The sequence below is a fragment of the Thunnus maccoyii genome, chromosome 2 (assembly GCF_910596095.1).
Source record: "Thunnus maccoyii chromosome 2, fThuMac1.1, whole genome shotgun sequence".
In the NCBI taxonomy this organism is placed as follows: Eukaryota; Metazoa; Chordata; class Actinopteri; order Scombriformes; family Scombridae; genus Thunnus; species Thunnus maccoyii.
The window spans coordinates 38,210,266-38,231,250 of record NC_056534.1 but is presented as its reverse complement, the minus strand read 5'-3'; the positions used below and the strand labels follow the sequence as shown (position 1 = coordinate 38,231,250).

General features: G+C 42.4%; 1 protein-coding gene across 10 annotated transcripts in view; it reads right to left on the bottom strand.

Moving 5' to 3' along the window:
- kdm4c (lysine (K)-specific demethylase 4C) overlaps positions 1-20,720 on the bottom strand; it is a 30,920-nt gene extending 10,200 nt beyond the window's left edge. For 3 of the 10 annotated variants that reach the window (XM_042436957.1, XM_042437028.1, XM_042437019.1), the window contains exons 1-15: positions 20,262-20,719; positions 18,147-18,313; positions 17,740-17,915; positions 17,231-17,345; positions 15,514-15,707; positions 11,993-12,042; positions 10,863-10,966; positions 10,496-10,633; positions 10,077-10,270; positions 8,085-8,338; positions 5,814-7,861; positions 5,577-5,688; positions 4,243-4,424; positions 2,332-2,575; positions 65-141 (exon numbers count right to left, since the gene is read on the bottom strand). In XM_042436957.1, coding sequence (XP_042292891.1) covers positions 65-141; positions 2,332-2,575; positions 4,243-4,424; positions 5,577-5,688; positions 5,814-7,861; positions 8,085-8,338; positions 10,077-10,270; positions 10,496-10,633; positions 10,863-10,966; positions 11,993-12,042; positions 15,514-15,707; positions 17,231-17,345; positions 17,740-17,915; positions 18,147-18,290 — 4,032 coding nt within the window. In that variant the 5' untranslated portion in view covers positions 18,291-18,313; positions 20,262-20,719. Of the gene's footprint in view, positions 1-64; positions 142-2,331; positions 2,576-4,242; positions 4,425-5,576; positions 5,689-5,813; positions 7,862-8,084; positions 8,339-10,076; positions 10,271-10,495; positions 10,634-10,862; positions 10,967-11,992; positions 12,043-15,513; positions 15,708-17,230; positions 17,346-17,739; positions 17,916-18,146; positions 18,314-20,261 lie in introns of all 10 variants that reach the window. The other 7 variants (XM_042436988.1, XM_042436974.1, XM_042436980.1 and 4 more) reach the window with 6 other exon arrangements.
- Positions 20,721-20,985: the final 265 nt, after the last annotated feature.

Below are 20,985 nucleotides of genomic sequence, written 5' to 3'. Positions count from 1 at the left end.
ACAATTCATGAAGATAACATGAAGGCCGGGTGACATCACACAGGGGACTGGTGAATGTTCTTACCGCCGTAAAGCTTCCTTCTGTGCAGCGATCACATGACCACTGTTCGCTGACGTCATCTGCAGGAACACCATAGCAACCTAAAGAAATTAGAGATTGTTAGAAATGAAAATATAAATCTATGTAAGAGTTTCTATCTTGATTTTCACTCTGAACTGTTGAACTGTTTGAGTCTCAGCCTGCGTGCGGCATCAGTGAAGCATTCAGAGAACAGCAAACTTGATAGCAAATGCTACGTCAATCGAAAACGCCACATCCACATTGTTTCCACTAATTATCAACAGAAAGGTGGCACCGTTCCATGCAGAAAAAAAAGCTCAGTATTGCAGACTATGTGGAAACTGAGATCTCTATGGTTACACCAGGAGGAGGTGCTGCACATGTACATCTTTGTCTTTAAATGCATCTGATGGGTTTGTGTGTTCATCTGCATATCAAAGAGCAGCAGCAGCTGCTACAGCCATGCCAGACCTGCACTGACCCCCCCCCCCCCCAACCCACCCCCACCCCACCCTGAAAGTCAATGAGTTGAAGCATCTCAATCGACTGAGATTCTTCAAGTCAAGTAGTTGTAATAAATAAGACTAATAACTTCCTGTTGAAGACAGGAAGTTATTATTTCATTGCGGACAATGCCGTGAATTTATTTTAAACTGTTTCATTTGTTTATTCATTTACATGTTTTTAATGTTTAAAGTGAAATAATTAGGACATTTAAAGAGAAATCCATGTGTGTTGTCTGTCTCATTATTCTGATAAATCCATATGCTGACCCCATGTTTTATGTCAGCGATTCGAGTAGGACGCAATTCAAATCTTGCATCATATTCAGCTGCTAAAAAGAATGTTCCCATGACTCTGTTGCATGTTGCTGCGTTAATATGGTCGAAATCATCACTGAGACTCATGCCGATGAGTTTCCTGATTGGCAGATAGTCTATATGAAAACAGCCAAATGTGATTCCGCTGTTGTGTGCAGCTCTACACCGGCGTGACAATATACTTTCATTTGAGACACTGACGCAGTTAGCCTTTTGTAACCCACATGACACGGCAGACAAAAAACAGCCACTTTGTGTCAGTGCAGCACAAACACTTTATGAAAAAAATAAAGTGCTGGTGGTCTCTCACAGAAAAACATTTTGGAATTTAAAAGTAAGACAAATGTGATTTTTTTTCAAAGCTGGCAGTTGGTTAAAATCCACAGGCTCGAGGCTTTAGACACATAAGCTGGGGGGAATTTTTTATTTGTAACAAACACTTAAAAGTCTGTATATGTGTGTATGTCTGTTCTTTTCCTCCGCTATCCATCACGAAACCAAACCAAATCTAAGCTCACCTCTCTTTCCTTTCCCCGAGTTCAAATAACAGTAGAGAGAGAAAGCAACGCCAACTTGTACTTATTGTTCGGTCTCAAAACCAAACTTGTGGCTTTTTCATCAGTGTCAGATGACATAGACTTCATCTACTACTCCCACCCGACATCCACACACACACACAGCAACTGAACACATAAGGAACATGTACAGTTTAAGTTAAGCACATACGCAACAGCGAGACCCTCCAGACTTCAACATAAAGTGGGATCAACACTTATGGCAATAAAGTCGGAGGGATTGCAGCTGACTGAAGGATAAGAAATGTCATTTTAAAGCTGCTGATTCGGAACAGTAGGTGAGAAAGAACGCTTTGGGACTCTCAAAAGTAAGTGTGTACACATGTCAGCAGCAGACTGACTGAAAGCTGAGGATATAAATGTGTGTGAATAAAGGATTGAGATAAAGTGTGTGTATTGCTTCTGTGTTTCTAGTGATACAGAAAGGCTTCGGGGGTTTTTGAAGACTGTGTGTGAGGGCATGTTGCATTGACGTGGGGCTTCTGGACAGGAAGTATGTGTGGTGAAGACAGAGGATTCACCCTCATTCGGCTGACGAGGGAAATAAAATACTCCAAACCACAGAGAAAGTGGGGTCGGGGGGAGGTAGAGGGGGGGTACTGAGACAGAGTGAGTCAAGGTTTAAACCCACTGACTCTGTTACAATGACATCATAGAGACAAGCACAACATGTAGAAACAAACAAATGTGGCTTGGTGTGGTAGGTGGTACATACACACTATCAAGTTCAAAAACTATAAACTATACTTACAACACCAGTATCAACCATAGGCTCATCTCTCTCTCTCTCTCTCTCTCTCTCTCTCTCTCTCTCTCTCTCTCTCTCTCTCTCTCTCTCTCATGCACACACTACTCTCCTCTGCTGCGTACGTACTTGCGTGGACTTGCAGGCAACAGCCCTGGCAGTAGAGCAGAGGGGAGGTACCGTCTTCCTGCAGCAGAGGGTTTGTGGGAGTCGGAGGGCAGTTCTGCTCCCGGAATGAAAAGCAGATCTCTGGGACCAGGGGCTTGGTCCTCCTCAGACCTCTACAGGGACGTGTGGAGCCCTCCTTGGGAGAGGAGGATCTGGAAGTGTCCTTAGCTATGAAAGGTCTATTGTCCTCTGCTTTGTCTTCAGCCTATGGGAGGAAAAGAAAAGGGTGATTTTCATGTTCTTTTTAAAGCCCTAATTGGACAGGATTAATATCACAAGGGGAGGTGGATAATAAAATATTTAACCTCCTGCCTCATAATAAAGGTTGTCGCTCCGGACGTTATTTTAGCCAGCGGCAAATAACAGGAGCTGCTTCTCTAATAAGACAACGATAAGCTGTGGGAAAAGCAAGTGACCTTCATCACATTTTAATATTAGTATTATTTATCAGTAATTATTTAAGTGTGATTTAATTATTAACACAGACAACAGCAAAGCACCTGAATACTTCTTTCTGAATATGGAGGTTATGCTTTTACAGTAAGAACAGGGCAGCGTATCTGGGTATCTGGGTGTCTGGGTGTCTGGGTGTCTGGTATCTGGGTATCTGGGTATCTGGGTATCTGGGTGTCTGGGTGTCTGGGTGTCTGGGTGTCTGGTATCTGGTATCTGGGTGTCTGGGTGTCTGGGTGTCTGGGTGTCTGGGTGTCTGGGTGTCTGGGTGTCTGGGTGTCTGGGTGTCTGGTATCTGGTATCTGGGTATCTGGGTATCTGGGTATCTGGGTATCTGGTATCTGGTATCTGGTATCTGGGTGTCTGGGTGTCTGGGTGTCTGGGTATCTGGGTATCTTGGTCTCTTGGTCTCTTGGTCTCTTGGTATCTGGGTATCTGGGTATCTGGGTATCTGGGTATCTGGGTATCTGGGTATCTTGGTATCTGGGTATCTGGGTATCTGGGTATCTGGGTGTCTGGGTGTCTGGGTGTCTGGGTATCTGGGTATCTGGGTATCTGGGTATCTGGTATCTGGTATCTGGGTATCTGGGTATCTGGTATCAGGGTATCTGGTATCTCACCACACATAAAGTCAGTCACCTGTAACGAGGCTAATATGGTTTTACAACAACCCAGTTAAATCTTTACTTTCTCCTTCATTCAATAAACTGACTGATGTTGTTAATCCATCAGTTTAGCAAAATCAATTCCTACTTCTTCATTTTCTTCACTTTTACAATTTAATGTCCAGATATGTCTCTCCGGACTGGACTGAAATTACAGGACAAGCCAGTTCATCAGAAACCAGTGTATGTAATAGGGGATGTAATTATTTCAGGAACAGACAGGATTAAGATATGGAAAAGGATATATCTGGTGATTTTGTATATGTTTCCTATTGTCAACAAAGCTCATGTGCAGAGCCAAACCAACAATGAACTGATCCTACTTACAAGTATTGTGTGTGTATCCAAAGCCTGATATATCTTATTCCTCTGTGCCGTAGACCTCCATTGTTATCAAAAAAAAACTATTAAAAACATGTCAGTGAAGCACACTGCTGCACTGGGCTCTGGCTCTGCACATGAGATTTGTTGACAATAACAAAAATATAGAAAATCACTAGCCACATCCTTTAAGGGGCAGCAGCAAAGAGTCCAACTGTATGTGAGCTGCTGGTATTGATTTCTCCATCTTCAGCTCAGTGACTAGAAAATACAGTGAAATCATATTTAAGGTGTGTTTATGCTTGAGTCTGTATACGTCCTCACGGGGGCCATGTTGTAATAAATGTATGCACTGATGGAAATGTGACGTATTTTGGATACAAGCATCCACCAAATGACACTGGTCATATATTTGTGCTAAACTCCTCCTCACCTGATAGTAGGGCATGAAGAGCGTGCACACAGCACAGTATGGCTGCATGGTGGCTGCGTGAGCATTGTACTCCCTCTCAGCTGTGAAGGAGCTCTTCCTGCTCTGCCACAGGTAGACGAGGGGCTTCGCCCACGCTTCCATTTCAGGCTCCTCCTCCTCTGCCAGGCTTGCTTCAGGGGGCTCTAAGTGAGGACAAAATAAAGCCTCACAACCTTGCAATTACCAACTGGTGCTTCTTTTACTTCAGCCTAAATGATGATTCATGCAACAGCGAGTACCAATCTCTTGTCTGGTAGTTTGTTAATTAAGCTTATTCAGAATCTGTAACAATAGTGACCTGAATATCAAAAACACAGCATATATCACTCTCACAATAGACTTGCAGCTAAGTCAGATCTAATTCATCCACAGTGGTGACAATTTCCTCCAGTGACCTGAAAAACAGTTTCAATGATAGGAGCCTGTCTGTTTATGAAATTGCCCAAAATGATTAAGAACACTCATCATCATAAAATAGGCTTCTCAAAGCCGTGGTCATTTCTTACTCAGGAGTAAACAACTAAAATGGCTGCTGAATAATTCATCCTTCATCACAACCATGGAGATGATGAATGTAACTGTGTGTATATGAGCATTAGTAGTCGTTAATTGAGGGCGCTCCTCCCTCCCTGTTAAAACCATGAAAACAAATAGAGTATCTATCACTGGGTCATTTTACTGTGGTAGGCCTAAGAGTTAAATCTGTTGGGTTTATGTGCGCATTGACGTCAGAGGAATCATTTGGGGGGACATAAAATGTGAAAAATGAGGAGGGGAAGAGGGGACCGCAGAGTGGAACGGACCAACATTAATAAAAAAGCTTCAGTGTGGGAGAACACAAATGTTACCTGACATTACTAAACATTTAAAAATCTGTTGTTAACAGCATCAAGGCAACAAAGTCAATCCTCTTCACTCTGGTTTCATGCTAACTAAAGAAAAAGTTATAATTTTTAAGACAATTCAAAATTGAGTTTTGGTTTAAAAACCCAACTGGTATAAGAAAAAAAAAAAAACTAATTGTTATGGCAACTGTATTCTGGTTCACTGCTATGCAACCACCACCAGAAGTCAGAAGGATCATGGTTTCTGGCCTGGTGTCACCCACCATGCAGCACAAACCACAACAGGAAATGTCCCAGGGTTTTTATTGAAATGAGCCTGGCTCTTGGCTTTCATTGTGCGCATGTGTCACTGTCTGAACGCTGTGGGGTTTGTTTTTTAAGGTTAAACCCTAGCCGTACCTTTCAATGAACTGTGAGTGTGTGTGTGTGTGTGAGTTTAATTATGCCCACCATCATCACTGGCAGCCTGTTGTTTGACAGCGGTGGGTACGGCCCTTGCAGTAGGTTTCCTGAGTGGGTGGCGCCAGCTCTTAGTGGTCCTCTTCACTGACAGGGCAGGGTACTGGCAGAAACAGGCATCATTTCAAGCTATTAGAGTGTAAATAATCTAGATAGAACTTGTACAGAAGGTTTGAGCAAAAGACTGAATGTGTGTTTGACTGTGTGTGGACAAGACAAAACACTCACAGCACAAACCTCCCCAGGTTCCAGGCCTGATTCATCACACTCGTAGTTGCTTGTATCATTTTCCTCCTCTTCTTCCTCCTCTTCGTCAGATGAGTCACTACTGGTCTCCCCCTTGGCACTACTTTGCTGCTCCGCCTCTTCACCATCAGACCCCCCTTCTTCCATATCGGACACCCCGTCCTGTTCTCCTACTCCCATCACTAGGGGTGAAACAGCAGCATCTGAGTGCAGACTCTCCTCTGTCTCCCTCTGTCTCCCCAGCTCCCTGCACAGGGAAAGGGCTTCAGCCCCCTCTGTTTCCCCTCTGTGGAGCTCATAATCTCCACAAAGCCCCAGGGGCTCGACAGCACCGACTGAAACTAAAGATGTGGGCTCGAGCTGGGCCCAGGTCAGAGGCCCAGCTTCCTCCTCCTGGTTCTCTGACTCACGGAGGTCTTGTCCTGGGTCCTCCAGGTCTGTGACCTCTTTGCACTGTGGTTCAGTCCACATGGTGTAAGGTAGGGGGTCATGGGTGAAGTCAGAGGGGAGTTCTGGGTTGAGACTCTGGATGAGTACTGCAGGACTCTGGGAGTTGAAGTTTTTCCAAATGCTGCTGGAGAAGGGTTTGGGTTCTATGTATGAGGTACAATGTGAAGGGGAGTATGTAGTGTGCTGGAGTTGTAACGCTGAGTGACTGTTGTTTTGAGTGCATACCGGAGGTGAAGGGGCCTGGGGATTATTGTTTGAGGTACCAGTCAAAAGAGAGCCAGTGCTTCTTAGACTGAATGCACTTTGAGCTGAGTCCCTGGAGTTATCTTTACTTGTTAACTCGGCTAAACTGGACTGCTGCTCTGTTTGAGGTGCAATGCTCTGAACAAGATGGCGAGAGGAGGCATCATTCTGTCCAGGACTAAGATTTTCTAGCTTTGTATGATCTTTTACTGCAGCAATTTCTGGCATTATTAGCATTTCCTGGACGCCACCAGATGTTATTTTGTGCATAGCATTGCTAGTTAAATGAGCTGTGCTACGTTCTAAACCAGACACCGCTGTCCCGTCACAATTATACGGCGAATCTAAATGCCAGTTGTTGGCGTGTTCTGCACTAAAAGATTCTTTTGACATGATTAAGTCAGTGTCTGTCTCCTCCTGTTTGGCTCCATGTGAAGATGGGGAGCCAGCTGGCGTCTCCCGCTGAAGCACAGGTGCAACCTGGTGAGTGTACGTTCTAGATTTCGGGCCGTCAGTTAACCCATCGTCAGCGGGGGTGAGGGAGGGCATCTCTTGGGTCAGTACGGGAGGTAATGGACAGATTCCAACCTTATCTGCTGGCTCAGGAGTGAGATGTGGCATATCCCCTGCATTCCTCTGTAGCAGAGGAGGGAAAATACTTTCCTCAGTGCTGCTGTTTTCTAAACTGCAACTGTGTCCTGAAGAGGAAGAAGGGCCACATGGTGTGCAACTACCCCCCTCTACTGGCTCAGTTTTGAGATCATAAAGTGCTTCTGTAGTGGAGTGTGGATTGATATGTTTTGAGTCAGCAGTGTCCATTTTCTCTGCTTTAGCAGTGTTGTTAGTGTGATTCTCAGTACCTGTGTCCATACTGCTCTCAGTGTTTGGTGCTAGGCTTAAAGAGTCTTCTCGACATGAGGAACTAGATGTCTGAGCTTCAGAGTCAGGAGGACACAAGTCCATCTGTGTGTTTGTTGTGTGGGAAGATGAGCTGAGTTCAGAGGCCTCCAGGGGAGCAGCCCTGGTAGAGCAATCCTGAGAGGTTGAGAGGTCTTGTGGTTCAGGAGAGCAACACCTTGGCTCATTAATTCCCGGATGCATCTGTGTAGCCTCAGGCCAATGTCTGAGTCCTTCAGGAGTCCTGCTTGTGACCCCTGACCCTGAGAGGTGTTGAGGGTCAATATGAGTGTCTGTCTCCACCTTTAGCTCATTTTTTACTGGTGAGGCAGGGGAGGGACAGGAGCTGGAGCAGGAGTTTTTGGGATCCACGCTAGAAAAGCCCAAACTGTTACTCTCTACTCGGTTCACCTTGACCACACACATCTGTCTGCAAGCACCTGTAGAGGATAAAGGTACAAATACAATGAGTGATATACAATATACACAAGGAGTATAAAAATGTTTCTCAGTGAAGTGAATACAGGAAGATACTGCAGACACTCAGACACACTGTTTCAATCATGCACAGAATACACACATGCACTCACTGCCAGCCAAGTTTGTTCACTCTTTAGATCAAAGTGATATCCAAAGTCTCAAATACCTTCTAGAGTCTCTTACCAGAAAGCTGAGCAGAGTTATGATTCTGGTTGTGCTTTGACTCAGCTTCCCTGCCTTCTTTTTTCTCCTCTATCTCCTCTTCCTCCACCTTTTCTGCCCTGCAGGCTGGCCCTGCTACAGACCTTCGCACCTTGGGCCCAGGCGGACCACCCAGGCCTTTCCTCTTGCTGCCGCTCAGAGCCGAGCTGCCATCCAGTCCGACGGGCTCCTCTGTGGTTCTGAGACGCTTGGAGCGCATTCGAGAGTGGGTGCTGCTGTAGGAAAAGAGAGGGAGGGATCAAAGAAGAAGAAGAAGAAGAACTTAAAACTCTGATTAACACTGAAAAGCAATGAAGGCAATGTGGAATTTTGTGACTTTGGAGATGAGGGTGTTTGACATTTGCAGTTGCCAGATATTTCTGGCCACATATATTAAATCAGCAGCCAACACACCACGGTCACCGACACAGGCACCAAGGTTTTAATACTGTCCTGATACAACATTTCAGTTGTCTGTCTTTAATGACACCAATGAGGAGTGGAATTAGTTATTAATATAATGCCCTATCACTGTGTAGTCATTAACTATAAAACAGTATTTTTATTAAATGCAAATCAGCTGGAACTGAGTTGTAATTCTCTCATAAACTCACTTAATCACGTCAACCAGGTCCACAAGGGGAAGCAGTTCTTTCACTGACGTGTAGTTTTAATCAGACACGTTACCTTACGTCACCTTTTGGATCGGACAGTAACTGCAGCAGCATTAATTCATACCTCCTATTTATGCACCCCATAAACAGACATATTGTCATTTTTACATTTTGCTTTGTCTACGGATTAAACAAACGAGATATAATGTGTTCATTTGTGAGCTTTAGAGGTGTTGTCCAGGCAGTGGTCCAGTTTTTATGCTTAGCTAAGCTAACCAGCTGCTGGCTGTTGTCTTACATTTAGCAGACAGTTTAGAAGAAACATCAGAGGTGACAGAGGACAAAACTATACTTTTACATCGAAGGTTCCACCACTTCTGCTCCAGATTTAAACCCCTCTAACACTATAAGCAGCAGCAGACCAACTGTCTTAAAGGCTCTATATGTTCATGTATTGATAGTTTTTTTATTGCCGGTGAGTAAACGGGTTGTAACGCAACTTAAAAGAAGAGACCTTCCCCGACTTTCTCGGCTGCCTGTAACAGTCTGTGGACTGATTTCTATGTGAAGGACTTGGGCCGGTTTTTCTGCGAAAATTCAAAGGATGTGATGTTTTGGCGTGCTCCTGAGTGCCTCGCCTTTCTCCCGTTAACGTTAACAAACTGTGCTAACTTATCCGACTAGAAACACCCTGCAGATATCAGCTCTCCAGCTCTGTTCTCCATCAGGTTGGCTGGTAGCTAGCTGCCTAACCGTGACAGCTATCACTGTTTCTGGTCGACCAGCACACATTTCATAACAAAACCGCGACATGTTTCTCTCCGGCCACAGCGTGTTGCTCCTCAGCCACAGCTCGCTGAGCCTCCTGGTGTCTGGTAATACGGTTTGTAAACACAGTTGGCAGTTTGCAGGTTGGGTCGGGTTCGAGTGGTTGATTAACGCGTATTTTTGCGGGTTGGGCAGCGTGCATTGACTCTCACAGCGAAGCAGGAGCCTCTGTGCATTTGCTCTGTGTGTCTGTTTGTGTGTGAGTGTGCACGTGTACAGCAGGTCCGGGGCTGACTTACTGGGAGTGAGCGATGCTTTGCGGAAGCACGGCGCAACACAACGTTAGAGATCTTTTATGTTATTATGAAAAGCGTAAGCGAGGAAAAAGACATCACCTGCGATAGTCTCGCACCATCGCTTGCTCGCGCTGACGGAGTAAAAGCATTTTGCGAGCAACAGGATGCTGAAAGCAGCTCAAATAACGGCCATCGGTGTCACTAATGAGAAGGAGTTTCTGATTCTTACATATAGAACCTTTAAACAGTATTGCATGAATAACATAAGAAACATTGTCTGAGTAGGAATAAAGTACCCTTTATTAGCAGGTTTTGTCTTGCGGCGCCTCTGCAACCAGCTCTGCAGCTCAGGTGTACTACTAGGAGTGGCAAATGTGTGGTCAATAGGTGTTGAATCTTTGCCCAGCATCCAGTTTGGATACCGGTCAGGTTGAAAACGCTTCACAAAGGGTTCCATGGATATCTTTACCATGTCCTTGCTACATGTGCACTAGAGGAGGGAAAGAGAAGGGGGGCAAATATTACCTCTGCTTTACAGAAACATAAAGAGGGCTTGCTTTGTGTGCAAGACTGTTCACTCTTAAGCTGAAATCACAGTCTATTCTGTTCTGTCTGATACTCTATGAAGTTAAGAAGGTAACTGAAATGAATTGCACTGAAACCCAAGACACTTCATCAGATATACGTAGTAAGACTGATGGAAGCTGAATGATACCTGCGTAGCAACCTTGCCATAGTCTATCCAGCGCACGGTGGCAAAGTTGGTCGACTCAGCACAGTTGAAACCATGATTGAAGCCAGCATGGTAGCCGTAAGGAAAGGTGATCATAAACTCTCCAGCTTCCTGAGTAATCTGGCAGTTTATGTTTAAGAAGGAGAAAGAGATGAAAAATGAGCTTTTCCTTTTGTCTTTTTAATGACAAATTAAAGAAAATAAATACACAAATTAGATTCCTGCAATCAATCAAAATGAGCAGGACTAATGTTAGTGGCAGGAAAACCTGTTTTCACTAAGTTCATAAATAGTTTGAAATGGCAAGAAGAGGACTGAGAGTCATTTTTCAAAGGGGTTGAGAGCCTACCTTATCAAAGGGAATGCCATACTTCTTCAGTATGGAAGGGGAGATTAGAGTCATCTTGTGACGAAGAAAAGCTTCACATCCCTTAAAGCTATTGGGAAAGAAACCTGATAAAAACATGCATGCACACACACACGCACACGCACGCACGCACGCACACGCACACACGCACACGCACACGCACACACGCACACGCACACGCACACACACACGCACAGACACACACACACACTCCATTAACAGACTTAGTCCAGAAAAAAAAGACACATGATGAAGAAAAACTAAAAAGCGATGAACTTTTCCTGGTTGCAACACTTCAAATAATTATAAACAAAACTTTCTTTTCAGTAGAATAACTCTTCATTATTTGAATTACTGATTAATCAGTTGCTTGTTTAAATGAATCGATTAATTTCTTTATAAAATGTCTCACAATAACTAAACAGTTTACCATAGAACACAATTATGTCTTCAAATTGCTCATTTCAGTTAAAATTCAGTCTTTTTACCTGATAAATGACTTAATAAACACTTTATCAGGAGTCAACGATTCATGTCCTGTCAATCATCCAATAGCTTAAATCATTGAAGATCAATGTCGATATTACTTTTCATACAGCGATTTATAACCAGCAGATAACTTCCTCATCATTTAACCTGGTTCACTAGAAGCCTTCATGTGTAATTTCTCATCGTTTTCTGTTCTTCACTCATTCAGTGAAGAAATCAACATTTCAAGCTGAAACCTAATAATTAGATTTTACATCAACTTTACATGGAACATGTAACAGCAGAGGCCTCAGCTGAGCTTCTTTAAAAGACTTCAACAATAATTAAGCTCTGGTTGTATTTGTATGCAGGACGGTGTATTAAGTCTACCATATAGTATAGATTTTCTCTAAGTGGTCTGTCAATACATTATGTTTCTTTGTACGGTTTACAGTTTCCTCTACTAGCAGCACTTTCTGCGTGTTTGTGCTCATTAGGATGCTGCTTCTTCAGCTTTGCCGATATCTCTGGTGCCCTCTCACTTCTGTGTTTAATTCATGTGCTGCTCTTTGTTCTTTAATGCAGACCTGCTTCTGTCTGCTGAAATTGTTATTTAATAATTTTTTAATGACCCCCTCCCCTACCTGTAGCCAGACGCTCCAGTCTCTTCCCATGCTCAGGGGGGATGGCATACCTGTTAGAGACAACAGAGAGAGAGAGATATATGGAGCAAACAGAAGTATTTTTGTCTGTGCATGTGAAACTCTGAACATGCATTGTTCATTATAGTTGCAGGAAAGTTTTCAAGAAGAGACGTTGCAGTTTCAAGACTGCCATCATGTGGCGGATAAATGAATAAATGCAAGAAGGCAGATCAACTTTTTTCCACCTCGCACTGCTAATAAAACATCATTTATAAAGCTTTCATCATTCCAACATACAGAAAGGCTGTTTCCCTGATCTCATCGAAATTTACTGTATAAAATGTTACTCACATGACCTGCCTGCTATTAGCTTCTCCATGGAAATGCTGATTCTACAGTTTAGACTGTCTAACGTACTTCATTTCTGTAATATTTCACAACATTAAGCCTGGTTCTGTCTCTAGCAGGGAGAAAATCACCATCACTAATTGCTGTTGTGTAAAGCAGTTCACAGACTCTCATTTTGATCTTATTCTGCATTTTCTGGTGCCACGCTGCTGACGCAACCTGAATTCAAACTATTCCCGATGTTCCCGGCGAGAAACCCAAGGAGTGTGACAGAATTCCCTCAAGGTTTGACTAGGCATTCCATGTGAGCAGCACCATCCGCCCTCAGGTCTGTGGCATTTCTATCATATCATCTGTCAGCTTAACAGAGCAGTGAGAGACAGGGTGAGAGGCAGAGGCAACCTCAGGTAAAGGTGACATAGGGGAGTTGGAGGGGTAAGGGATTGAGAAGAGGTGAGAGGGGTGCATCTTTAAGCCACTCTCCTCCGGGGACGAGATGTCAAAATAGCAGTAAGATGAAAGACTGTACGTCAGTGTGTGTGTATGCGCGAGATGATAAGGGTATGCAAGTGTGTGTGTGTGTGTGTGTGTGTGGGGTACTTGGCGCACTAGGCTGCTCTTTGTGAGTGTGTGTGTCACTGTCTGGCTGTGACACTGATCCCTGTGGGGTTGCAGGGCTCACTGCTCTAATGAGCAGAACTCCCTCCAGGGCATGAGGGAGAGAAAAATGGAGCGAGCCAAGCTGAGAAAGAAATAAAAAGCAAACTCCATTTTCATCTACCTGCATTCTTCACCTCTTCTTTCACTTTATCACTTTAACATATGCCTCTTTAAACCCCAGCTCCTCTTTTCTTAAAGAACGGAACTGTTGTACCAATGTTACCGATGTAAAAACTGGACTGTGACTGCTTTCATCATGTTTCCATGAACTCTGGCCAAGTATGGTAACATCAGAGTGAGTAAATGTCGTATCTATACCTAAAATTCACATATATGTTATTGATTTCAACCTCTTCCTTGACTTTTACTCAGTAAAAAGCTGAGAAAGAGACGCATCATCTCTCATTCAGGGCCAGAAACAGAGCATCGGATTGGCTGACTGGTTAAAATATTAAATTTTGCCTTGTTCCATTACAGACAACAACGACAGCCTCCAAGAAATCAAACCATATGCTTCTACCCTTTGAGAATAACACATTAACACACACGCCGCCTGGATGTGTAATCTAATCCCTGCTGATGCATTTGTTGTACTTATTCTATTAAGCTCACTAACACCTGGACTCTCACTTATTGCAGGTGGCCACCTTCTCAGTGTGCAAACAAGCACTGAAGGAACAAAACCCTGGGGCTTTATGCAACACAATGTCAGGGTAAATAAGATGGAAACTATGAGATTGTAAGCGTTTCAGAATTTTAAATCATGAAAGAAGATCTGGATAAGAACTTTAAAGATGGATTTTGCAGCAGTTTCCCACGCTTACCATACTGTAAACTAACCTCTGAACACATCCTCCCATAAGATTGATCACTAATACGTCACCATCCTAGCAAGAATAGTGAAACTATTGAAATAAAACAGATAGAACCACACATGGGAAAGCTACTAAATATGCACAAAGTACAAAAATACTTCAGTGGTGAAATTTAGCTAATGGTAGGCTAAATACTTCGTTAGCACTCAAGCTGCCTGTGCACCGTCTTTTCTAGACAACCAATGTTTTGATTGGATTTGACACTTGCCATTAAAAATTACAGTTCAGTTATGAGCGCCAAACTTTAAAAAGTTATCAAAACACATAATGAAATGTGCCAACAGTTGGGTGAACAGTCTTATAGAGGCCCAGTATTTATGTTAAATGATGTTTTGACTCATCAGCAGGCCCTGCAGAGAGCATCACTATTCTGTAACTCTGACCTCCTTCTCTCACCACAGCTTGACCGAGTCTTCAGCTCCATTTATGGTCGATCAGAACTGGTTCACACGATGTGTTGTCCGACCATTTCGGAAACCAAATGTGTTTAAGGTTTTTATAGTTGTTCTGAACAGCGTCACATACATATACAGTGACATACATAGTTGTGTCATGAATGACAAAGGAGAGCTAGAGAGAGAAGTTCAAACCCCGACTCCTTTCTCACCTCTGCACATCTGGCCAGTGACCGTGTGAGGTGGATGTCAGCTTGTCCGTTTTGGAAAGTTACAGAAATGGCCGTGCACAGGTGCGGGGGGGGGGGGGGGGGGGGTGTTTAATGAAGAATATCTGACAGAGTATACAGCCACCTTTATATCTTCATTGTATCTGCACAGGCTAACCTACACTGGCTGGCCCCGCTGGCTTGATATGTAGTTTCTCCTGAATGGTCCGCTCAGTAATCTAGCCACCATCCCTAATAACTGTTTATAAGTTTTACAAACAGTCACTTGTTATATCAGAAACTTCTCTGATCTAACGCACCTTTACATTGTCCTTGATTCCCACACCTGCACAAGCAAAGAGCAGATAGTCGACTGCTTAATCAGTACTTACATCTGCTCAGGCTAACCTGCAATAGCTGGCCCATCTAGCTTGATAGGCAGTTTCATTTGAATGCAATGACCCACTCAGTTGTCCAGCCACCATCACCATCTTTCTAGTTTCACTGCCTTACGGATTACTAATTTAGTTTGAGAAACATGGAGTATAAGAGTTCAGTGTCATCAGATGGGCACCATCTCAATAACTGGCCCACCACTAAAACAAGCCACATTCACTTCTGTCTATGAGATCACTGACTAACACCATCAGCTAACAACATGTTAGGCTAACAACATGCTAAGTCATGATAGTCAGGATAACACAAAAAGCCATAAAGTTCACTTCTAATACTTCTCTATTACTTTCACCAATAAGTCGAGGTAACTGATTAACTGGCGTCAGCTGCAGTGGTTTTAACTGTGAATGATATAAAAAGCAACAAGCATCACTGGTACCCCAGTAAAGTAGAGCACTACTAGTAAAATAATATAATACTTTTGTAAAGATTAGTGTGCTGACTTTGATTGTAACTTTGTTATGAAGGTGCTGTTGATCAGGCTGTGTTTTGTGGTGTTGTTGGTTTGCATTATGTTGCATAGTTGTTTCTTTTTTATGTATCTACCCGCTGTACCTAAATCCCTGTTTCATACTAACCAGGACTTGGGCTCTCCAAAGTGGAGATAGTTGATGCTGTACAGATCCATATCTTCTGTGTGCCAAGAGAAGGTGGTCTTCCACATGCCAAAGTACAGATATGGAGTGTTGACCCCCTGGATGGATACACCACAGTCCTCCTCAATAACATCCAAGATAGAGTTCAGGTGGCCAATGTTCCACTCCTCCACATCCTGTGTGGTTAGAAACAGTGGTTAGACTGGTTTATGGATGTCCACGGTGGACTGTGACAGTTTTGAATTGAATCAGTATCAGCAACATAAAGTATAATGTAACCCATTGTGCTGCGAGATGGTTGCACCATCTGTGAAATCTGTCCTTTTGCTCTCCATTAAAACTATATAACTATTTCCTATTGTGAGCAAGTGAAATATGAAGCAGAACGAATCAGGAGTTTCATGTTGTAAATATCGATGCCGTGATGGCGGGAATCAGTGAGCGATGCAGTTAGTGCCACTTTGGGGGAAAAAATGGTCACTTAGCTTCTATTTAAGTTACAAATGTCCAGTGTCGCCTCTGCAGTGCTGCTGTTGGAAAGAGTCGCTTGCAGCCGAAAACTGTATTTGAACTTCAGAAGCCTTTTTTGTTCATGCTGAAGATGAAGAAAGTTTTTCCAAGTTGCCATAACAGTAGCGCTGACAATCCTCTATTCACAGCCATTATAAACACACTGGAGCACTTCACAACATCCACCATTTTAAAAAAGCTGCAATGCAGCTACATGTCCTTGTTATTTATCATTCTAACATATCGAAGTTGCTTTACAAAATGTTATTTTCATAATTTTGTATTTTGAATGTAGGCCTACTGCGGACCAATTTCATTAAGTAAAACTAAAAACTAAAAAGAAATATCAGATTGCACTCAGTGATGTTGGCAGACACTCCCTGTCAAATTCACTATGCCTAGATTGATTCTTAATGATTATTGAAATTACATCGTTTTTTAGATAGATACAAACAAATATGTTTTATATGACTGTACATACACTCAGCAGCCACTTTATTAGGTACACCTGTAAAACCTAATACAACATCTCTGCCATAAATTCTACTTTTAGAAGCTGTTACAGCTTCAGTTTTTGTTGACATTGTCAGAAGGTGATAATTCTACTTTATGTTTATTATTGAGGTCGTACTGGGTGGTGCTGTACTGGTGCATTATATTGAAAAGTGTTCCTAATATTTTGCCCCCTTCATGTATGTTAATGGAGTGGACAAAATATTAGAAACAGTGTTTTCCACCATTAAGTCTCATTTGGACAGAACCAATTCAGAAAATTCAACCTGATCAAACCACATTTGGAGGAGGCCAGACACACACACTGATCAGATCTGGGGAGATGCAACCCGTACATCGTGACCACATTCATAAGAAAAAAAATCAGCCCAGTAAGTTGAAAGGTCACCTAGCTCCGCCTCTTCCTGCCAAATAAGCGAGCCCTGTAAGAGCTACAAATAGTCGCAGTAGATAGAAGTCTTCCCGTGCAAACAAGTGAATGACGTCTGTTTGTGGCTGCACAGATTACAATGCAGACACAACTGAGAAAATGAGAACGCATTTTAATACCATGTGTAAGTGTAAAAACTCCAGATAATATATCCATGTACCGATGACATGGTAATACCAGGTGTAAATGGGGCCTGAATGACGAGTGATAGAAAAGAACGAACATACGTAGAGAGAGAAAATCTACCTCATCGTAGAGGCTGCCACTGACATCAGCACCATATATGGGGGAGACAAAAGTGAGGTTCTTCCAGTACTTCCTCTCAAGATCTTCATAGTTCAGGTAGCGAGGTGTACAGTACCTGTTGAGGGAAAGACATGACCTGAATGAATGGAGAACATTTAAGACGGTGTAATTTTGTTTTTGGCAGCTATGTTGGAAACAGACTATACAAGATGATCAATGAACATCAAAGAGACACACAGATATTGATGTTGTTAGTAAGTATCTCTCCAGTTCTTTCAGCCAGGTCCCCAGTCTTCTTCTAGAGGCTATTCTGTCTTCTAAAAACATTGTTTAACATTAGTCATTTTCATAATATACCAGGCACACATGCTGCACACAACAAACGTTGCATATTTACTTACTTTAACCACTGAATGTAAATGAATGCTTACATTCAGTGGTATGTATGTGAACTTTTACTCTCCCCTCCATAAAATCAAGTAAAGAAACAAGTCCTCTGTTATACCCACATGTCACTGTTAGCTAGTCGCCTGAACTCCTGCACACTAAGAGGTTTCTTCTGAATGTTGTATTGAGTGAAGAGCCCTGATTGGCCGGCCACCATCTGCTGGATGGGAGCATCGATCATCAGATCATCTATGTCATCGTAGGTGCGACGAGGCTTCCAGCCTTTAGGAGGAATCACCTGGGGGACAAACAGAGGAGCAAAAGGTTGTTTGTTGCTTAAAATAAAACAGGACACAGTTATTTTTTTTTTAGGAATAAGCAACAGTTGGCCCTCCATGTCCAAGAGGGGAACTAGCTGATTACTCTTGTATTACGATAAGTCACTCTGTATGTCTGAATGTCTTTTTTCTCAATGACTAAAACCGGAAGTTGATATTTTGCCCAAGCTGAGATGGAAAACACTTCCTACCTTAGCCAGACCTGCGCGGTGTGCACCCTGAGACTCCATGTAAACCAGGTACTGGTTGAAGTCCTTGAACTCCTCCATTGTGGGCCTGAAGGTCATAATCTTGCAGGTGGGGTTTGCAGGGGTGAACACCTCTGCTCCCGCCATCCTGCCACCTCACCAGATGAAACCTGAAAAAAATATAAACTAACAGATAAAAAATGTGCTCCAACATCAACTTATATGGTTACTTTTAAATTTCGATGTTGACAGATATTGGGTTAACTAAAATATATTGATTACTCTGTTATGTAGGGCTAGGTAAATAAAGGATTACTTTATTAATGGAAATGTAAAGGATAAATTATGTGACAGGATTATTATACAGAGTAAAATCTTCAAAAATGAGAAAATAACTGAAGTTTTTTTGTTTTTTTGTTTAAATGGTAAAAGATAATCTAGTGCTGAACAGATGTTGTAGATAACATTACAGACAGATACTGAAACAGAAACACCTGGTTACTGAAACATAATTCATTTTTGTTTGTTAGGATTCTTAATGTGTTTTAACTTGTTGGTGATTAATTAGTGTGTTCATATTAACATAATCTCCTCATTTTACAGTGTTTATACTTTGTGTTGATTGCAGTCACCTGGTTTTTGGTTGATGAGTGTATTTATGGCAGAATTAAATCCAAGTTAATAACAAAAATAGTTTAAAAAAATATTTCATACTTAAACTCGTGTCCAGCATTTTCTAACTGCTGCTAATCTGCAATTTCAATTTACATTTCTTACACTTCTAACAGGAATCTATTGACTCATACATTGATTCATGCTACACAATATCACACTGGTGTTACTGTTAATTAATAAATACTGTTACTTTATGGGGGAAATGCCCTCATTTAATTTATCTTTGTCTAATCCCTTAATGCAAACTTTATGTTTATCATTACTAAACATGTAGCACTAGATGTAATTAACAGGTGTGCAGCCGGACTATGAAGCGGCTGGTGTGCGTGTTAGTGACAGGTTCACCACTAGATGGAAGTAGAGATTCAACATGTCGATTTGATCCCTTGATCCCTGCTGATGCCAACAAGCCTTTTCAGATTTTTGTCCCATCCACCCATCCCACTCCCAACTCTGACTTTACTGTGTGTTCAGACAAAGGATCACACTGCCCCGCGGGAAGCTGTTGTGATGTCCAACCTTATATTTCTTCACACCGCTACTTCACTGCAAACCACATTATAATGGCGTGCGACCCGATTATGTAACAGACAGACTGAAACAAGTATTTACTTAAATCAGCTGCAGTGTTTAGACACAATGTGTTTACATCTCTGCTCTTTGTCCATATTTTAACAATAGTATTAAACGTGGACTATTTTATTCGGGCGTATTTGAGCGTATAATTTATTAAAAACAAAGCTATAAACACACTGTAGGGCAAATAAATCTCGTCTGTATTATAACTTTGCTTTTAATTCTGCTTGAGCGTCTGCAGCTTGGCCGATCTTTGTTGTCTGCCAAGCCAGCTAACTAGCCAACTAGCCTACGTTTTTGTTGTGATGCCAAGTAATGGCTGAACAAACAGCGCAGCTCGCTAGCTCAGCTGAATAGCTAACTTATATTTAGATGGTTACTCTTTCGACTTGAATTTGATATGTGTTCAACGGATCTGACTCGACAGGTTCAGCAGCAAGGAAAGAGAAAGCACAGCTAACTGTTTGGCTAGCTAACTTCTGAATGCACGAGAGTCAATGGGATTTAAATGTCCCTTGCAAGGGTGGCTGCAGATAGGCCCGTAGCTACCACGCTCTGTGACTTTGTGTGGTACAAACGATTTGATTTGATATTTATATTGTGCACACATCATTTGTACTCACGGTTAAAGTTTAGTGATAAATCTTTTAACAATGACAAGGCACACAGTGCGAGATGCCTGCTGGCACGAGACCGAGCCAACTTATCCAGTTTGCTAACGGCTAGCTGTTGATAGCTCGGCTAATTCTGCACGGGAGTCACGAAATGCACAACCGTTTTTAAACTAACTGGTACCAAGCTAGATACCATGCACCATATTTACCGGCATATAACATGTCGTTTCCACGCAAATATATAGTATTTTACCTTGATTTAGAAAGACGGAGTCGTGTTGTTGTTTATCCCCTTCCTTGTTCGTCCAGCTGATTCTCATGACAGCTGCTGCTGCCGCTGCTGCTTCGTGCCGTGAACAGGACGCGTTCCAGACCGCCTCGAGCGCAGATCTACACCGGGAGAGCGTGCTGATGGGCACGGCCGTCCAGACAGGCTGACGGTGCTGCGGTAGACCTATCCATGCGCTGCGAGATCCACGAATCCGCAATACAGTAGATTAACTGGAACGCAGCCACCGGTGGAGGAAGAAATTGCACCTGCATCTCAAAGAAACATCTGAGATCATGTACATTTTGAGATATTTTATTGTAATTATGGGATAAGTCATAATTATGAGAACTTTTCTCGTAATATTGAGATTTTTTTCTCATAATTATGGGATGAGTCGTAATTAAGAGATCCTTTATCGTAATTTGAGATAGTAAGTCATAATTATTAGATATCTTCTCATAATTTTTAGATCTTTTCTCATAATTATGAGATAGTAAGTAATAAGTTTTTTTTCCATTGGTGAATGCTATGCGTTTTTTTGTATTCATGTCGCTTTTTGTCGTGATCCTTTTATGTTCAGTCTGACGTTTTGTCAGTTTTATACTCTGGTCCCGAGAAACGTTATTTAATGTTGACTTTTATTATGTTATTTTGTTTGTTTGGTTTTGTTGTTGTTGTTGTTTTTATTGTTTTGTTTTACAGTTGA